Raw genomic sequence first — 20,000 nt, forward strand, 5'->3', positions numbered from 1 at the left:
CACTTAGAACTGATACTTCATAACTCATTCATGTGATTAATCACAATTAAATCTTTTAATCGATTGGCAGCTCTAATATATATTTATATATACATTTGAGTGAGTTTTACCACTTCTGTGTGTGTGTGTGTGTGTGTGTGTGTGTGTGTACCTGAGTAGGTAGCTCTCTGCTAACATGGTGAAAAGGATGGAAAATCTCCTGAGCACAGTGAACATCGGCAAACTGCAAAAGCATCACACACACACACACACACACACACACACACACACACACACACACACACACACACACACACACACACACACACACACACACAGGCTTTAAACACCAAACTACCATAATTTCTGAACTATAAAGCGCACCCATATATAAGCCGCACCCACTGAATTTGACAAAGATTTTTATTTTGAACATAAGCCGCACCTGTCTATAACCCTAACCCTGTCTACCCTGTCTACACTGAAACTAATGAACTTTACACAGACAGTGTATGTTACACGATGTAACGGGTGAAATATGTTGTGGCTCCTTTGAGAGGAGAGCAGTATTTTGGGAACAGCCTGCTGCCGCATTTTTTCGCTATTACGGCACGTGTGCAAGACTGAGGAATATGTCCTTGTTATTTTCTGATGCTCATTTCTAAGTTTAAAAATCACCCGATGGAAGTTTTTTCTCCCGATGACGTGCAGCTCAGAACACAGGTGAAGTGCATTTTTTCGTTTCCGTTCGGAAATTTCAGTGGTCTAATGTTATGGGGTTCAGTTTTTTGGCTTGAAGTTTGTGAAACCGGGAAAACCCCAGGAAAAATTCATAAATTAGCAGCTTCGTTGTTTAAGCCGCGGGGTTCAAAACGTGGGGAAAAAGTAGCGGAAAAATATAGTCCAAAAATACAGTACTTGTTGTCCCTTTTTGTACACACACACACACACACACACACACACACACACACACACACACACACACTGTATGGACGTACTTGACTTGTTTAGTTCCCAGGAGGCCGGTGAGCTGATTACCCACATACAGAAGGGGAAGGGGGAATGTCTGCACACACACACACACACACACACACACACACACACACACACACTTCAGTTTAAGTGTAGATTAAAAACATATCTTTTTAGCAAAGCCTACACATAACACACATCACACACATCACATCACAACCTTGTGCTCCAGAATATATAAACTTGACACACACACACACACACACACAGTCTGTGTAAGATATGATGTAGTGTATGGAGGTGTATGGGGGTGTATGTGTGTATGGGGGTGTATGTGTGTATGGAGGTGTATGGGGGTGTATAGAGGTGTATGGGGGTGTATGTGTGTATGGAGGTGTATGTTTATATGGAGGTGTATGTGTGTATGGAGGTGTATGGGGGTGTATGTGTGTATGGAGGTGTATGGGGGTGTATGTGTGTATGGAGGTGTATAGAGTGTATGTGTGTATGGAGGTGTATGGAGGTGTATGTGTGTATGGAGGTGTATGGAGGTGTATGTGTGTATGGAGGTGTATGTGTATATGGAGGTGTATGGGGGTGTATGTGTGAATGGAGGTGTATGGGGGTGTATGTGTGTATGGAGGTGTATAGGGGTGTATGTGTGTATGGAGGTGTATAGAGTGTATGTGTGTATGGAGGTGTATGTGTGTATGGAGGTGTATGGAGGTGTATGTGTGTATGGAGGTGTATGTGTATATGGAGGTGTATGGGGGTGTATGTGTGAATGGAGGTGTATAGAGTGTATGTGTGTATGGAGGTGTATGTGTGTATGGAGGTGTATGTGTGTATGGAGGTCTATGTGTGTATGGGGGTGTATGTGTGTATGGAGGTGTATGTGTGTATGGAGGTGTATGGGGGTGTATGTGTGTATGGAGGTGTATGGGGGTGTATGTGTGTATGGAGGTGTATGGGGGTGTATGTGTGTATGGAGGTGTATAGAGTGTATGTGTGTATGGAGGTGTATGTGTGTATGGAGGTGTATGGAGGTGTATGTGTGTATGGAGGTGTATGTGTATATGGAGGTGTATGGGGGTGTATGTGTGAATGGAGGTGTATGGGGGTGTATGTGTGTATGGAGGTGTATGGGGGTGTATGTGTGTATGGAGGTGTATAGAGTGTATGTGTGTATGGAGGTGTATGTGTGTATGGAGGTGTATGTGTGTATGGAGGTGTATGGAGGTCTATGTGTGTATGGAGGTGTATGTGTGTATGGGGGTGTATGTGTGAATGGAGGTGTATAGAGTGTATGTGTGTATGGAGGTGTATGTGTGTATGGAGGTCTATGTGTGTATGGGGGTGTATGTGTGTATGGAGGTGTATGTGTGTATGGAGGTGTATGTGTATATGGAGGTGTATGGGGTGTATGTGTGTATGGAGGTGTATGTGTGTATGGAGGTGTATGTGTGTATGGAGGTGTATAGAGTGTATGTGTGTATGGAGGTGTATGTGTGTATGGAGGTGTATGGAGGTGTATGTGTGTATGGAGGTGTATGTGTATATGGAGGTGTATGGGGTGTATGTGTGTATGGAGGTGTATGTGTGTATGGAGGTGTATGGAGGTGTATGTGTGTATAGAGGTGTATGTGTGTATGGAGGTGTATGGGGGTGTATGTGTGTATGGAGGTGTATGTGTGTATGGAGGTGTATGGAGGTGTATGTGTGTATGGAGGTGTATGTGTGTATGGAGGTGTATGGGGGTGTATGTGTGTATGGAGGTGTATGGGGTGTATGTGTGTATGGAGGTGTATGGGGTGTATGTGTGTATGGAGGTGTATGTGTGTATGGAGGTGTATGGAGGTGTATGTGTGTATGGAGGTGTATGTGTGTATGGAGGTGTATGGGGGTGTATGTGTGTATGGAGGTGTATGTGTGTATGGAGGTGTATGGGGTGTATGTGTGTATGGAGGTGTATGTGTGTATGGAGGTGTATGGAGGTGTATGTGTGTATGGAGGTGTATGTGTGTATGGAGGTGTATGGGGGTGTATGTGTGTATGGAGGTGTATGTGTGTATGGAGGTGTATGTGTGTATGGAGGTGTATGTGTGTATGGAGGTGTATGTGTGTATGGAGGTGTATGTGTGTATGGAGGTGTATGTGTGTATGGAGGTGTATGGGGGTATGGAGGTGTATAGAGTGTATGTGTGTATGGAGGTGTATGTGTGTATGGAGGTGTATGTGTATATGGAGGTGTATGGAGGTGTATGTGTGTATGGGGGTGTATGTGTGTATGGAGGTGTATGGGGGTGTATGTGTGTATGGAGGTGTATGGGGTGTATGTGTGTATGGAGGTGTATGTGTATATGGAGGTGTATGGGGGTGTATGTGTGTATGGAGGTGTATGTGTGTATGGAGGTGTATGTGTGTATGGAGGTGTATGGGGGTGTATGTGTGTATGGAGGTGTATAGAGTGTATGGAGGTGTATGTGTATATGGAGGTGTATGGGGGTGTATGTGTGTATGGAGGTGTATGTGTGTATGGAGGTGTATGTGTATATGGAGGTGTATGGGGGTGTATGTGTGTATGGAGGTGTATAGAGTGTATGTGTGTATGGAGGTGTATGGGGGTGTATGTGTGTATGGAGGTGTATGTGTGTATGGAGGTGTATGTGTGTATGGAGGTGTATGTGTATATGGAGGTGTATGGGGGTGTATGTGTGTATGGAGGTGTATGTGTGTATGGAGGTGTATGGGGGTGTATGTGTGTATGGAGGTGTATGTGTGTATGGAGGTGTATGGGGGTGTATGTGTGTATGGAGGTGTATAGAGTGTATGTGTGTATGGAGGTGTATGGAGGTGTATGTGTGTATGGAGGTGTATGTGTATATGGAGGTGTATGGGGTGTATGTGTGTATGGAGGTGTATGTGTGTATGGAGGTGTATGGGGTGTATGTGTGTATGGAGGTGTATGTGTGTATGGAGGTGTATGGAGGTGTATGTGTGTATGGAGGTGTATGTGTGTATGGAGGTGTATGTGTGTATGGAGGTGTATGTGTGTATGGAGGTGTATGTGTGTATGGAGGTGTATGTGTGTATGGAGGTGTATGGGGGTATGGAGGTGAATGTGTATATGGAGGTGTATGGGGGTGTATGTGTGTATGGAGGTGTATGTGTGTATGGAGGTGTATGTGTGTATGGAGGTGTATGTGTATATGGAGGTGTATGGGGGTGTATGTGTGTATGGAGGTGTATGTGTGTATGGAGGTGTATGGGGGTGTATGTGTGTATGGAGGTGTATGTGTATATGGAGGTGTATGGGGGTGTATGTGTGTATGGAGGTGTATAGAGTGTATGTGTGTATGGAGGTGTATGTGTGTATGGAGGTGTATGGAGGTGTATGTGTGTATGGAGGTGTATGTGTATATGGAGGTGTATGGGGTGTATGTGTGTATGGAGGTGTATGTGTGTATGGAGGTGTATGGGTGTATGTGTGTATGGAGGTGTATGTGTGTATGGAGGTGTATGGGGTGTATGTGTGTATGGAGGTGTATGTGTGTATGGAGGTGTATGTGTGTATGGAGGTGTATGTGTGTATGGAGGTGTATGGGGGTATGGAGGTGTATGGAGGTGTATGTGTGTATGGAGGTGTATGTGTATATGGAGGTATATGTGTGTATGGAGGTGTATGGGGTGTATGTGTGTATGGAGGTGTATGTGTATATGGAGGTGTATGGGGTGTATGTGTGTATGGAGGTGTATGTGTGTATGGAGGTGTATGTGTATATGGAGGTGTATGGGGGTGTATGTGTGTATGGAGGTGTATGTGTGTATGGAGGTGTATGGGGTGTATGTGTGTATGGAGGTGTATGGGGTGTATGTGTGTATGGAGGTGTATGTGTATATGGAGGTGTATGGGGGTGTATGTGTGTATGGAGGTGTATGTGTGTATGGGGGTGTATGTGTGTATGGAGGTGTATGTGTGTATGGAGGTGTATGTGTGTATGGAGGTGTATGTGTGTATGGAGGTGTATGTGTGTATGGAGGTGTATGTGTGTATGGAGGTGTATGTGTGTATGGAGGTGTATGGAGGTGTATGTGTGTATGGAGGTGTATGTGTATATGGAGGTGTATGTGGGTATGGAGGTGTATGGGGGTGTATGTGTATATGGAGGTGTATGGAGGTGTATGTGTGTATGGAGGTGTATGTGTGTATGGAGGTGTATGTGTGTATGGAGGTGTATGTGTGTATGGAGGTGTATGTGTATATGGAGGTGTATGGGGTGTATGTGTGTATGGAGGTGTATGGGGGTATGGAGGTGTATGGGGGTGTATGTGTATATGGAGGTGTATGGAGGTGTATGTGTGTATGGAGGTGTATGTGTGTATGGAGGTGTATGTGTGTATGGAGGTGTATGTGTGTATGGAGGTGTATGTGTATATGGAGGTGTATGGGGTGTATGTGTGTATGGAGGTGTATGGGGGTATGGAGGTGTATGGGGTGAATGTGTATATGGAGGTGTATGGGGGTGTATGTGTGTATGGAGGTGTATGTGTGTATGGAGGTGTATGTGTATATGGAGGTGTATGGGGTGTATGTGTGTATGGAGGTGTATGTGGGTATGGAGGTGTATGGGGTGTATGTGTGTATGGAGGTGTATGTGTGTATGGAGGTGTATGGGGTGTATGTGTGTATGGAGGTGTATGTGTATATGGAGGTGTATGGGGGTGTATGTGTGTATGGAGGTGTATGTGTGTATGGAGGTGTATAGAGTGTATGTGTGTATGGAGGTGTATGTGTGTATGGAGGTGTATGGGGTGTATGTGTGTATGGAGGTGTATGTGTGTATGGAGGTGTATGGGGTGTATGTGTGTATGGAGGTGTATGGGGTGTATGTGTGTATGGAGGTGTATGTGTGTATGGAGGTGTATGTGTGTATGGAGGTGTATGTGTGTATGGAGGTGTATGTGTGTATGGAGGTGTATGTGTATATGGAGGTGTATGGGGTGTATGTGTGTATGGAGGTGTATGTGTGTATGGAGGTGTATGGGGTGTATGTGTGTATGGAGGTGTATGGGGTGTATGTGTGTATGGAGGTGTATGTGTGTATGGAGGTGTATGTGTGTATGGAGGTGTATGTGTGTATGGAGGTGTATGTGTATATGGAGGTGTATGGGGTGTATGTGTGTATGGAGGTGTATGTGTGTATGGAGGTGTATGGGGTGTATGTGTGTATGGAGGTGTATGGGGTGTATGTGTGTATGGAGGTGTATGGGGTGTATGTGTGTATGGAGGTGTATGTGTGTATGGAGGTGTATGTGTATATGGAGGTGAATGGGGTGTATGTGTGTATGGAGGTGTATGTGTGTATGGAGGTGTATGGAGGTGTATGTGTGTATGGAGGTGTATGGGGTGTATGTGTGTATGGAGGTGTATGTGTGTATGGAGGTGTATGTGTATATGGAGGTGTATGGGGTGTATGTGTGTATGGAGGTGTATGTGTGTATGGAGGTGTATGGAGGTGTATGTGTGTATGGAGGTGTATGTGTGTATGGAGGTGTATGGGGTGTATGTGTGTATGGAGGTGTATGTGTGTATGGAGGTGTATGTGTGTATGGAGGTGTATGGGGGTGTATGTGTGTATGGAGGTGTATGGGGGTGTATGTGTGTATGGAGGTGTATGGGGGTATGGAGGTGTATGGGGGTGTATGTGTGTATGGAGGTGTATGTGTGTATGGAGGTGTATGGAGGTGTATGTGTATATGGAGGTGTATGTGTGTATGGAGGTGTATGTGTGTATGGAGGTGTATGGAGGTGTATGTGTATATGGAGGTGTATGGGGGTGTATGTGTGTATGGAGGTGTATGTGTATATGGAGGTGTATGGAGGTGTATGTGTATATGGAGGTGTATGTGTGTATGGAGGTGTATGGGGTGTATGTGTGTATGGAGGTGTATGTGTATATGGAGGTGTATGGGGGTGTATGTGTGTATGGAGGTGTATGTGTGTATGGAGGTGTATGTGTATATGGAGGTGTATGGGGGTGTATGTGTGTATGGAGGTGTATGTGTATATGGAGGTGTATGGGGGTGTATGTGTGTATGGGGTGTATGTGTGTATGGGGGTGTATGTGTGTATGGAGGTGTATGTGTGTATGGAGGTGTATGTGTGTATGGAGGTGTATGTGTATATGGAGGTGTATGGGGTGTATGTGTGTATGGAGGTGTATGTGTGTATGGAGGTGTATGGGGTGTATGTGTGTATGGAGGTGTATGGGGGTATGGAGGTGTATGGAGGTGTATGTGTGTATGGAGGTGTATGTGTGTATGGGGGTGTATGTGTGTATGGAGGTGTATGTGTGTATGGAGGTGTATGTGTGTATGGGGGTGTATGTGTGTATGGAGGTGTATGTGTGTATGGAGGTGTATGTGTGTATGGAGGTGTATGTGTATATGGAGGTGTATGGGGTGTATGTGTGTATGGAGGTGTATGGGGGTATGGAGGTGTATGGGGGTGAATGTGTATATGGAGGTGTATGGGGGTGTATGTGTATATGGAGGTGTATGGGGGTATGGAGGTGTATGGGGGTGTATGTGTGTATGAAGGTGTATGGGGGTGTATGTGTGTATGGAGGTGTATGGGGGTATGGAGGTGTATGGGGGTGTATGTGTATATGGAGGTGTATGGGGGTGTATGTGTGTATGGAGGTGTATGGGGGTGTATGTGTATATGGAGGTGTATGGGGGTGTATGTGTATATGGAGGTGTATGGGGGTGTATGTGTATATGGAGGTGTATGGGGGTGTATGTGTATATGGAGGTGTATGGGGGTATGGAGGTGTATAGGGGTGTATGTGTGTATGGAGGTGTATGGGGGTGTATGTGTATATGGAGGTGTATGGGGGTGTATGTGTATATGGAGGTGTATGTGTGTATGGAGGTGTATGGGGGTATGGAGGTGTATGGGGGTGTATGTGTATATGGAGGTGTATGGGGGTGTATGTGTATATGGATTTGTATGGGGGTGTATGTGTATATGGAGGTGTATGGGGGTGTATGTGTGTATGGAGGTGTATGGGGGTGTATGTGTATATGGAGGTGTATGGGGGTGTATGTGTATATGGATTTGTATAGGGGTATGGAGGTGTATGGGGGTGTATGTGTATATGGAGGTGTATGGGGGTGTATGTGTGTATGGAGGTGTATGGGGGTGTATGTGTATATGGAGGTGTATGGGGGTGTATGTGTATATGGAGGTGTATGGGGGTGTATGTGTGTATGGAGGTGTATGTGTATATGGAGGTGTATGGGGGTGTATGTGTGTATGGAGGTGTATGGGGGTGTATGTGTGTATGGAGGTGGATGGGGGTGTATGTGTATGGGGGTGTATGTGTGTATGGAGGTGTATGGGGGTGTATGTGTGTATGGAGGTGTATGGGGGTGTATGTGTGTATGGAGGTGTATGGGGGTGTATGTGTATATGGAGGTGTATGGGGGTATGGGGGTGTATGTGTGTATGGAGGTGTATGGGGGTGTATGTGTATATGGAGGTGTATGGGGGTGTATGTGTATATGGAGGTGTATGTGTGTATGGAGGTGTATGTGTGTATGGAGGTGTATGGGGGTGTATGTGTATATGGAGGTGTATGTGTGTATGGAGGTGTATGGGGGTGTATGTGTGTATGGAGGTGTATGGGGGTGTATGTGTGTATGGAGGTGTATGGGGGTGTATGTGTATATGGAGGTGTATGTGTGTATGGAGGTGTATGGGGGTGTATGGGGGTGTATGTGTGTATGGAGGTGTATGGGGGTGTATGTGTATGGGGGTGTATGTGTGTATGGAGGTGTATGGGGGTGTATGTGTGTATGGAGGTGTATGGGGGTGTATGTGTGTATGGAGGTGTATGGGGGTGTATGTGTATATGGAGGTGTATGGGGGTATGGGGGTGTATGTGTGTATGGAGGTGTATGGGGGTGTATGTGTATATGGAGGTGTATGGGGGTGTATGTGTATATGGAGGTGTATGTGTGTATGGAGGTGTATGGGGGTGTATGTGTATATGGAGGTGTATGGGGGTATGGAGGTGTATGGGGGTGTATGTGTGTATGGAGGTGTATGGGGGTGTATGTGTGTATGGAGGTGTATGGGGGTGTATGTGTATATGGAGGTGTATGGGGGTATGGAGGTGTATGGGGGTGTATGTGTGTATGGAGGTGTATGGGGGTGTATGTGTGTATGGAGGTGTATGGGGGTGTATGTGTGTATGGAGGTGTATGGGGGTGTATGTGTATATGGAGGTGTATGTGTGTATGGAGGTGTATGGGGGTGTATGTGTGTATGGAGGTGTATGGGGGTGTATGTGTGTATGGAGGTGTATGGGGGTGTATGTGTGTATGGAGGTGTATGGGGGTGTATGTGTGTATGGAGGTGTATGGGGGTGTATGTGTATATGGAGGTGTATGTGTGTATGGAGGTGTATGGGGGTGTATGGAGGTGTATGTGTGTATGGAGGTGTATGGGGGTGTATGTGTATATGGAGGTGTATGGGGGTATGGAGGTGTATGGGGGTGTATGTGTATATGGAGGTGTATGGGGGTGTATGTGTATATGGAGGTGTATGGGGGTATGGAGGTGTATGGGGGTGTATGTGTATATGGAGGTGTATGGGGGTGTATGTGTGTATGGAGGTGTATGGGGGTATGGAGGTGTATGGGGGTGTATGTGTACATGGAGGTGTATGGGGGTGTATGTGTGTATGGAGGTGTATGGGGGTGTATGTGTATATGGAGGTGTATGGGGGTATGGAGGTGTATGGGGGTGTATGTGTATATGGAGGTGTATGGGGGTGTATGAGTGTATGGAGGTGTATGGGGGTGTATGTGTATATGGAGGTGTATGGGGGTGTATGTGTGTATGGAGGTGTATGGGGGTGTATGTGTATATGGAGGTGTATGGGGGTATGGAGGTGTATGGGGGTGTATGTGTATATGGAGGTGTATGGGGGTATGGAGGTGTATGGGGGTGTATGTGTATATGGAGGTGTATGGGGGTGTATGTGTGTATGAAGGTGTATGGGGGTATGGAGGTGTATGGGGGTGTATGTGTGTATGAAGGTGTATGGGGGTATGGAGGTGTATGGGGGTGTATGTGTATATGGAGGTGTATGGGGGTATGGAGGTGTATGGGGGTGTATGTGTATATGGAGGTGTATGGGGGTATGGAGGTGTATGGGGGTGTATGTGTGTATGTAGGTGTATGGGGGTGTATGTGTGTATGGAGGTGTATGGGGGTGTATGTGTATATGGAGGTGTATGGGGGTATGGAGGTGTATGGGGGTGTATGTGTATATGGATTTGTATGGGGGTATGGAGGTGTATGGGGGTATGGAGGTGTATGGGGGTGTATGTGTATATGGAGGTGTATGTGTGTATGGAGGTGTATGGGGGTATGGAGGTGTATGGGGGTGTATGTGTATATGGAGGTGTATGGGGGTGTATGTGTGTATGGAGGTGTATGGGGGTGTATGTGTATATGGAGTTGTATGGGGGTGTATGTGTATATGGAGGTGTATGGGGGTGTATGTGTGTATGGAGGTGTATGTGTATATGGAGGTGTATGGGGGTGGATGTGTGTATGGAGGTGTATGGGGGTGTATGTGTGTATGGAGGTGTATGGGGGTGTATGTGTATGGGGGTGTATGTGTATGGGGGTGTATGTGTATGGGGGTGTATGTGTGTATGGAGGTGTATGGGGGTGTATGTGTGTATGGAGGTGTATGGGGGTGTATGTGTGTATGGAGGTGTATGGGGGTGTATGTGTATATGGAGGTGTATGGGGGTATATGTGTATATGGATTTGTATGGGGGTATGGAGGTGTATGGGGGTGTATGTGTATATGGAGGTGTATGTGTGTATGGGGGTGTATGTGTGTATGGAGGTGTATGGGGGTGTATGTGTATATGGAGGTGTATGTGTGTATGGAGGTGTATGTGTGTATGGAGGTGTATGGGGGTGTATGTGTATATGGAGGTGTATGGGGGTATGGAGGTGTATGGGGGTGTATGTGTGTATGGAGGTGTATGGGGGTGTATGTGTGTATGGAGGTGTATGGGGGTGTATGTGTATATGGAGGTGTATGGGGGTATGGAGGTGTATGGGGGTGTATGTGTATATGGAGGTGTATGGGGGTATGGAGGTGTATGGGGGTGTATGTGTGTATGGAGGTGTATGGGGGTGTATGTGTGTATGGAGGTGTATGGGGGTGTATGTGTATATGGAGGTGTATGTGTGTATGGAGGTGTATGGGGGTGTATGTGTGTATGGAGGTGTATGGGGGTGTATGTGTATATGGAGGTGTATGGGGGTATGGAGGTGTATGGGGGTGTATGTGTATATGGAGGTGTATGGGGGTGTATGTGTGTATGGAGGTGTATGGGGGTGTATGTGTATATGGAGGTGTATGGGGGTATGGAGGTGTATGGGGGTGTATGTGTATATGGAGGTGTATGGGGGTGTATGTGTGTATGAAGGTGTATGGGGGTGTATGTGTGTATGGAGGTGTATGTGTGTATGGAGGTGTATGGGGGTGTATGTGTGTATGGAGGTGTATGGGGGTGTATGTGTATATGGAGGTGTATGGGGGTGTATGTGTGTATGAAGGTGTATGGGGGTATGGAGGTGTATGGGGGTGTATGTGTGTATGAAGGTGTATGGGGGTATGGAGGTGTATGGGGGTGTATGTGTATATGGAGGTGTATGGGGGTATGGAGGTGTATGGGGGTGCATGTGTATATGGAGGTGTATGGGGGTATGGAGGTGTATGGGGGTGTATGTGTGTATGTAGGTGTATGGGGGTGTATGTGTGTATGGAGGTGTATGGGGGTGTATGTGTATATGGAGGTGTATGGGGGTGTATGTGTATATGGAGGTGTATGGGGGTATGGAGGTGTATGGGGGTGTATGTGTATATGGAGGTGTATGGGGGTATGGAGGTGTATGGGGGTGTATGTGTATATGGATTTGTATGGGGGTATGGAGGTGTATGGGGGTATGGAGGTGTATGGGGGTGTATGTGTATATGGAGGTGTATGTGTGTATGGAGGTGTATGGGGGTATGGAGGTGTATGGGGGTGTATGTGTATATGGAGGTGTATGGGGGTGTATGTGTGTATGGAGGTGTATGGGGGTGTATGTGTATATGGAGTTGTATGGGGGTGTATGTGTATATGGAGGTGTATGGGGGTGTATGTGTGTATGGAGGTGTATGTGTATATGGAGGTGTATGGGGGTGGATGTGTGTATGGAGGTGTATGGGGGTGTATGTGTGTATGGAGGTGTATGGGGGTGTATGTGTATGGGGGTGTATGTGTATGGGGGTGTATGTGTGTATGGAGGTGTATGGGGGTGTATGTGTGTATGGAGGTGTATGGGGGTGTATGTGTGTATGGAGGTGTATGGGGGTGTATGTGTATATGGAGGTGTATGGGGGTATATGTGTATATGGATTTGTATGGGGGTATGGAGGTGTATGGGGGTGTATGTGTATATGGAGGTGTATGTGTGTATGGGGGTGTATGTGTGTATGGAGGTGTATGGGGGTGTATGTGTATATGGAGGTGTATGTGTGTATGGAGGTGTATGTGTGTATGGAGGTGTATGGGGGTGTATGTGTATATGGAGGTGTATGGGGGTATGGAGGTGTATGGGGGTGTATGTGTGTATGGAGGTGTATGGGGGTGTATGTGTGTATGGAGGTGTATGGGGGTGTATGTGTATATGGAGGTGTATGGGGGTATGGAGGTGTATGGGGGTGTATGTGTATATGGAGGTGTATGGGGGTATGGAGGTGTATGGGGGTGTATGTGTGTATGGAGGTGTATGGGGGTGTATGTGTGTATGGAGGTGTATGGGGGTGTATGTGTATATGGAGGTGTATGTGTGTATGGAGGTGTATGGGGGTGTATGTGTGTATGGAGGTGTATGGGGGTGTATGTGTATATGGAGGTGTATGGGGGTATGGAGGTGTATGGGGGTGTATGTGTATATGGAGGTGTATGGGGGTGTATGTGTATATGGAGGTGTATGGGGGTATGGAGGTGTATGGGGGTGTATGTGTATATGGAGGTGTATGGGGGTGTATGTGTGTATGGAGGTGTATGGGGGTGTATGTGTATATGGAGGTGTATGGGGGTATGGAGGTGTATGGGGGTGTATGTGTATATGGAGGTGTATGGGGGTGTATGTGTGTATGAAGGTGTATGGGGGTGTATGTGTGTATGGAGGTGTATGTGTGTATGGAGGTGTATGGGGGTGTATGTGTGTATGGAGGTGTATGGGGGTGTATGTGTATATGGAGGTGTATGGGGGTGTATGTGTGTATGAAGGTGTATGGGGGTATGGAGGTGTATGGGGGTGTATGTGTGTATGAAGGTGTATGGGGGTATGGAGGTGTATGGGGGTGTATGTGTATATGGAGGTGTATGGGGGTATGGAGGTGTATGGGGGTGCATGTGTATATGGAGGTGTATGGGGGTATGGAGGTGTATGGGGGTGTATGTGTGTATGTAGGTGTATGGGGGTGTATGTGTGTATGGAGGTGTATGGGGGTGTATGTGTATATGGAGGTGTATGGGGGTATGGAGGTGTATGGGGGTGTATGTGTATATGGATTTGTATGGGGGTGTATGTGTATATGGAGGTGTATGGGGGTATGGAGGTGTATGGGGGTGTATGTGTGTATGAAGGTGTATGGGGGTATGGAGGTGTATGGGGGTGTATGTGTATATGGAGGTGTATGTGTGTATGGAGGTGTATGGGGGTGTATGTGTATATGGAGGTGTATGGGGGTATGGAGGTGTATGGGGGTGTATGTGTGTATGTAGGTGTATGGGGGTGTATGTGTGTATGGAGGTGTATGGGGGTGTATGTGTATATGGAGGTGTATGGGGGTATGGAGGTGTATGGGGGTGTATGTGTGTATGGAGGTGTATGTGTGTATGGAGGTGTATGGAGGTGTATGTGTATATGGAGGTGTATGGGGGTATGGAGGTGTATGGGGGTGTATGTGTGTATGGAGGTGTATGTGTGTATGGAGGTGTATGTGTATATGGAGGTGTATGGGGGTGTATGTGTATATGGAGGTGTATGTGTGTATGGAGGTGTATGGGGGTGTATGTGTATATGGAGGTGTATGGGGGTATGGAGGTGTATGGGGGTGTATGTGTGTATGGAGGTGTATGTGTGTATGGAGGTGTATGGAGGTGTATGTGTGTATGGAGGTGTATGTGTGTATGGAGGTGTATGGGGGTGTATGTGTGTATGGAGGTGTATGGGGGGTGTATGTGTGTATGGAGGTGTATGGGGGTGTATGTGTGTATGGAGGTGTATGGGGGTGTATGTGTATATGGAGGTGTATGGGGGTATGGAGGTGTATGGGGGTGTATGTGTATATGGAGGTGTATGGGGGTGTATGTGTATATGGATTTGTATAGGGGTATGGAGGTGTATGGGGGTGTATGTGTATATGGAGGTGTATGGGGGTGTATGTGTGTATGAAGGTGTATGGGGGTGTATGTGTGTATGGAGGTGTATGGGGGTGTATGTGTGTATGGAGGTGTATGGGGGTGTATGTGTATATGGAGGTGTATGGGGGTGTATGTGTATATGGAGGTGTATGTGTGTATGGAGGTGTATGGGGGTGTATGTGTATATGGAGGTGTATGGGGGTGTATGTGTATATGGAGGTGTATGTGTGTATGGAGGTGTATGGGGGTGTATGTGTATATGGAGGTGTATGGGGGTGTATGTGTATATGGAGGTGTATGTGTGTATGGAGGTGTATGGGGGTGTATGTGTGTATGGAGGTGTATGTGTGTATGGAGGTGTATGGGGGTGTATGTGTATATGGAGGTGTATGGGGGTATGGAGGTGTATGGGGGTGTATGTGTATATGGAGGTGTATGGGGGTATGGAGGTGTATGGGGGTGTATGTGTATATGGAGGTGTATGGGGGTATGGAGGTGTATGTGTATATGGAGGTGTATGGGGGTGTATGTGTATATGGAGGTGTATGGGGGTATGGAGGTGTATGGGGGTGTATGTGTATATGGAGGTGTATGGGGGTATGGAGGTGTATGTGTATATGGAGGTGTATGGGGGTGTATGTGTGTATGTAGGTGTATGGGGGTATAGAGGTGTATGGGGGTGTATGTGTATATGGAGGTGTATGGGGTATGGAGGTGTATGGGGGTGTATGTGTGTATGTAGGTGTATGGGGGTATAGAGGTGTATGGGGGTGTATGTGTATATGGAGGTGTATTGGGGTATGGAGGTGTATGGGGGTGTATGTGTGTATGTAGGTGTATGGGGGTATAGAGGTGTATGGGGGTGTATGTGTATATGGAGGTGTATTGGGGTATGGAGGTGTATGGGGGTGTATGTGTATATGGAGGTGTATGGGGGTATGGAGGTGTATGGGGGTGTATGTGTATATGGAGGTGTATGGGGGTATGGAGGTGTATGGGGGTGTATGTGTGTATGGGGGTGTATGTGTGTATGGAGGTGTATGGGGGTGTATGTGTATATGGAGGTGTATGGGGGTATGGAGGTGTATGGGGGTGTATGTGTGTATGGAGGTGTATGGAGGTGTATGTGTGTATGGAGGTGTATGGGGGTATGGAGGTGTATGGGGGTGTATGTGTGTATGGAGGTGTATGGAGGTGTATGTGTATATGGAGGTGTATGGAGGTGTATGTGTGTATGGAGGTGTATGGGGGTGTATGTGTGTATGGAGGTGTATGTGTGTATGGAGGTGTATGGAGGTGTATGTGTGTATGGAGGTGTATGTGTGTATGGAGGTGTATGGGGGTGTATGTGTGTATGGAGGTGTATGGAGGTGTATGTGTATATGGAGGTGTATGGAGGTGTATGTGTGTATGGAGGTGTATGGGGGTGTATGTGTATATGGAGGTGTATAGGGGTGTATGTGTATATGGAGGTGTATGGGGGTATGGAGGTGTATGTGTGTATGGAGGTGTATGGGGGTCTATGTGTATATGGAGGTGTATGGGGGTATGGAGGTGTATGGGGGTGTATGTGTGTATGGAGGTGTATGTGTGTATGGAGGTGTATGTGTGTATGGAGGTGTATGGAGGTGTATGTGTATATGGAGGTGTATGTGTGTATGGAGGTGTATGTGTGTATGGAGGTGTATGTGTGTATGGAGGTGTATGGAGGTGTATGTGTATATGGAGGTGTATGTGTGTATGGAGGTGTATGGGGGTGTATGTATGTATGGAGGTGTATGGAGGTGCATGTGTGTATGGAGGTGTATGTGTGTATGGAGGTGTATGTGTGTATGGAGGTGTATGGAGGTGTATGGGGGTGTATGGAGGTGTATGGAGGTGTATGTGTATATGGAGGTGTATGTGTGTATGGAGGTGTATGGAGGTGTATGTGTATATGGAGGTGTATGGAGGTGTATGTGTGTATGGAGGTGTATGTGTGTATGGAGGTGTATGGGGGTGTATGTGTATATGGAGGTGTATGGGGGTATGGAGGTGTATGGGGGTGTATGTGTGTATGGAGGTGTATGGGGGTGTATGTGTATATGGAGGTGTATGTGTGTATGGAGGTGTATGTGTGTATGGAGGTGTATGGGGGTGTATGTGTATATGGAGGTGTATGTGTGTATGGAGGTGTATGGGGGTGTATGTGTATATGGAGGTGTATGGGGGTATGGAGGTGTATGGGGGTGTATGTGTGTATGGAGGTGTATGGGGGTGTATGTGTGTATGGAGGTGTATGGGGGTGTATGTGTGTATGGAGGTGTATGGGGGTATGGAGGTGTATGGGGGTGTATGTGTGTATGGAGGTGTATGGGGGTATGGAGGTGTATGGGGGTGTATGTGTATATGGAGGTGTATGGGGGTATGGAGGTGTATGGGGGTGTATGTGTGTATGGAGGTGTATGGGGGTGTATGTGTATATGGAGGTGTATGGGGGTGTATGGGGGTATGGAGGTGTATGGGGGTGTATGTGTGTATGGAGGTGTATGTGTGTATGGAGGTGTATGTGTATATGGAGGTGTATGGGGGTGTATGTGTATATGGAGGTGTATGGGGGTATGGAGGTGTATGGGGGTGTATGTGTGTATGGAGGTGTATGGGGGTGTATGTGTATATGGAGGTGTATGGGGGTGTATGGGGGTATGGAGGTGTATGGGGGTGTATGTGTGTATGGAGGTGTATGGGGGTATGGAGGTGTATGGGGGTATGGAGGTGTATGGGGGTGTATGTGTATATGGAGGTGTATGGGGGTATGGAGGTGTATGGGGGTGTATGTGTGTATGGAGGTGTATGGGGGTGTATGTGTATATGGAGGTGTATGGGGGTGTATGTGTGTATGGAGGTGTATGGGGGTGTATGTGTATATGGAGGTGTATGGGGGTATGGAGGTGTATGGGGGTGTATGTGTGTATGGAGGTGTATGGGGGTGTATGTGTGTATGGAGGTGTATGGGGGTGTATGTGTGTATGGAGGTGTATGGGGGTATGGAGGTGTATGTGTGTATGGAGGTGTATGGAGGTGTATGTGTGTATGGGGGTGTATGTGTGTATGGAGGTGTATGGGGGTGTATGTGTGTATGGAGGTGTATGTGTGTATGGAGGTGTATGTGTATATGGAGGTGTATGGGGGTGTATGTGTGTATGGAGGTGTATGGAGGTGTATGTGTGTATGGGGGTGTATGTGTGTATGGAGGTGTATGGGGGTGTATGTGTGTATGGAGGTGTATGTGTGTATGGAGGTGTATGTGTATATGGAGGTGTATGGGGTGTATGTGTGTATGGAGGTGTATGGGGGTGTATGTGTGTATGGAGGTGTATGTGTATATGGAGGTGTATGGGGGTGTATGTGTGTATGGAGGTGTATGGGGGTGTATGTGTATATGGAGGTGTATGGGGGTATGGAGGTGTATGGGGGTGTATGTGTGTATGGAGGTGTATGGGGGTGTATGTGTATATGGAGGTGTATGGGGGTGTATGGGGGTATGGAGGTGTATGGGGGTGTATGTGTGTATGGAGGTGTATGGGGGTGTATGTGTATATGGAGGTGTATGGGGGGTATGGAGGTGTATGGGGGTGTATGTGTATATGGAGGTGTATGGGGGTATGGAGGTGTATGGGGGTATGGAGGTGTATGGGGGTGTATGTGTGTATGGAGGTGTATGTGTGTATGGAGGTGTATGTGTGTATGGAGGTGTATGTGTATATGGAGGTGTATGGAGGTGTATGTGTATATGGAGGTGTATGTGTATATGGAGGTGTATGGAGGTGTATGTGTGTATGGAGGTGTATGTGTGTATGGAGGTGTATGGGGGTGTATGTGTGTATGGAGGTGTATGTGTATATGGAGGTGTATGGGGGTATGGAGGTGTATGGGGGTGTATGTGTGTATGGAGGTGTATGTGTATATGGAGGTGTATGTGTGTATGGAGGTGTAGGTGTGTATGGAGGTGTATGTGTGTATGGAGGTGTATGGGGGTGTATGTGTGTATGGAGGTGTATGTGTGTATGGAGGTGTATGTGTATATGGAGGTGTATGTGTGTATGGAGGTGTATGTGTGTATGGAGGTGTATGGAGGTGTATGTGTGTATGGAGGTGTATGTGTGTATGGAGGTGTATGTGTATATGGAGGTGTATGTGTGTATGGAGGTGTATGTGTGTATGGAGGTGTATGGGGGTGTATGTGTATATGGAGGTGTATGGAGGTGTATGTGTATATGGAGGTGTATGGGGGTATGGAGGTGTATGGAGGTGTATAGAGTGTATGTGTGTATGGAGGTGTATGTGTGTATGGAGGTGTATGGAGGTGTATGTGTGTATGGAGGTGTAGGTGTGTATGGAGGTGTATGTGTATATGGAGGTGTATGGGGGTGTATGTGTGTATGGAGGTGTATGTGTATATGGAGGTGTATGGAGGTGTATGTGTGTATGGAGGTGTATGTGTGTATGGAGGTGTATGTGTGTATGGAGGTGTAGGTGTGTATGGAGGTGTATGGAGGTGTATGTGTGTATGGAGGTGTATGTGTGTATGGAGGTGTATGTGTATATGGAGGTGTATGGAGGTGTATGTGTATATGGAGGTGTATGTGTGTATGGAGGTGTATGGGGGTGTATGTGTGTATGGAGGTGTATGTGTGTATGGAGGTGTATGGGGGTGTATGTGTGTATGGAGGTGTATGTGTGTATGGAGGTGTATGGGGGTGTATGTGTGTATGGAGGTGTATGTGTATATGGAGGTGTATGGGGGTGTATGTGTGTATGGAGGTGTATGTGTATATGGAGGTGTATGGGGGTGTATGTGTATATGGAGGTGTATGGGGTGTATGTGTGTATGGAGGTGTATGTGTATATGGAGGTGTATGGAGGTGTATGTGTATATGGAGGTGTATGGAGGTGTATGTGTGTATGGAGGTGTATGTGTATATGGAGGTGTATGGGGTGTATGTGTGTATGGAGGTGTATGTGTGTATGGAGGTGTATGGGGTGTATGTGTGTATGGAGGTGTATGTGTATATGGAGGTGTATGGGGTGTATGTGTGTATGGAGGTGTATGTGTATATGGAGGTGTATGGGGTGTATGTGTGTATGGAGGTGTATGTGTATATGGAGGTGTATGTGTATATGGAGGTGTATGGGGTGTATGTGTGTATGGAGGTGTATGTGTATATGGAGGTGTATGGGGTGTATGGGGGTGTATGTGTGTATGGGGTGTATGTGTGTATGGAGGTGTATGTGTGTATGGAGGTGTATGTGTATATGGAGGTGTATGGGGTGTATGTGTGTATGGAGGTGTATGTGTATATGGAGGTGTATGGAGGTGTATGTGTATATGGAGGTGTATGGAGGTGTATGTGTGTATGGGGGTGTATGGGGGTATGGGGTGTATTTGTGTATGGAGGTGTATGGGGGTATGGAGGTGTATGGGGGTGTATGGAAGGAGTCTCCAGTGGGAGTGCAGTGGAACAGCAGTACTGTGTGTTTTACCTTGTGAG

General features: G+C 47.0%; 1 protein-coding gene across 2 annotated transcripts in view; it reads right to left on the minus strand.

Annotated features, from left to right (window-relative positions):
• The window catches only part of LOC310725970 (nucleotide sugar transporter SLC35D1-like), a 35,475-nt gene that overhangs the window by 7,943 nt on the left and 7,532 nt on the right, over positions 1-20,000 (minus strand). For both annotated transcript variants that reach the window (XR_014533604.1, XM_083541092.1), the window contains exons 3-5: positions 19,993-20,000; positions 978-1,045; positions 152-223 (exon numbers count right to left, since the gene is read on the minus strand). The exon at positions 19,993-20,000 is cut by the window's right edge and continues 79 nt beyond it. Coding sequence is in view for 1 of the 2 variants with exons in the window: in XM_083541092.1 (XP_083397218.1) it covers positions 152-223; positions 978-1,045; positions 19,993-20,000 (148 nt within the window). In the remaining variant the exon portion in view is untranslated. The remainder of the gene's footprint in view (positions 1-151; positions 224-977; positions 1,046-19,992) is intronic.

This window comes from Silurus aristotelis, assembly GCF_946808225.1.
Source record: "Silurus aristotelis genome assembly, chromosome: 5".
In the NCBI taxonomy this organism is placed as follows: domain Eukaryota; kingdom Metazoa; phylum Chordata; class Actinopteri; order Siluriformes; family Siluridae; genus Silurus; species Silurus aristotelis.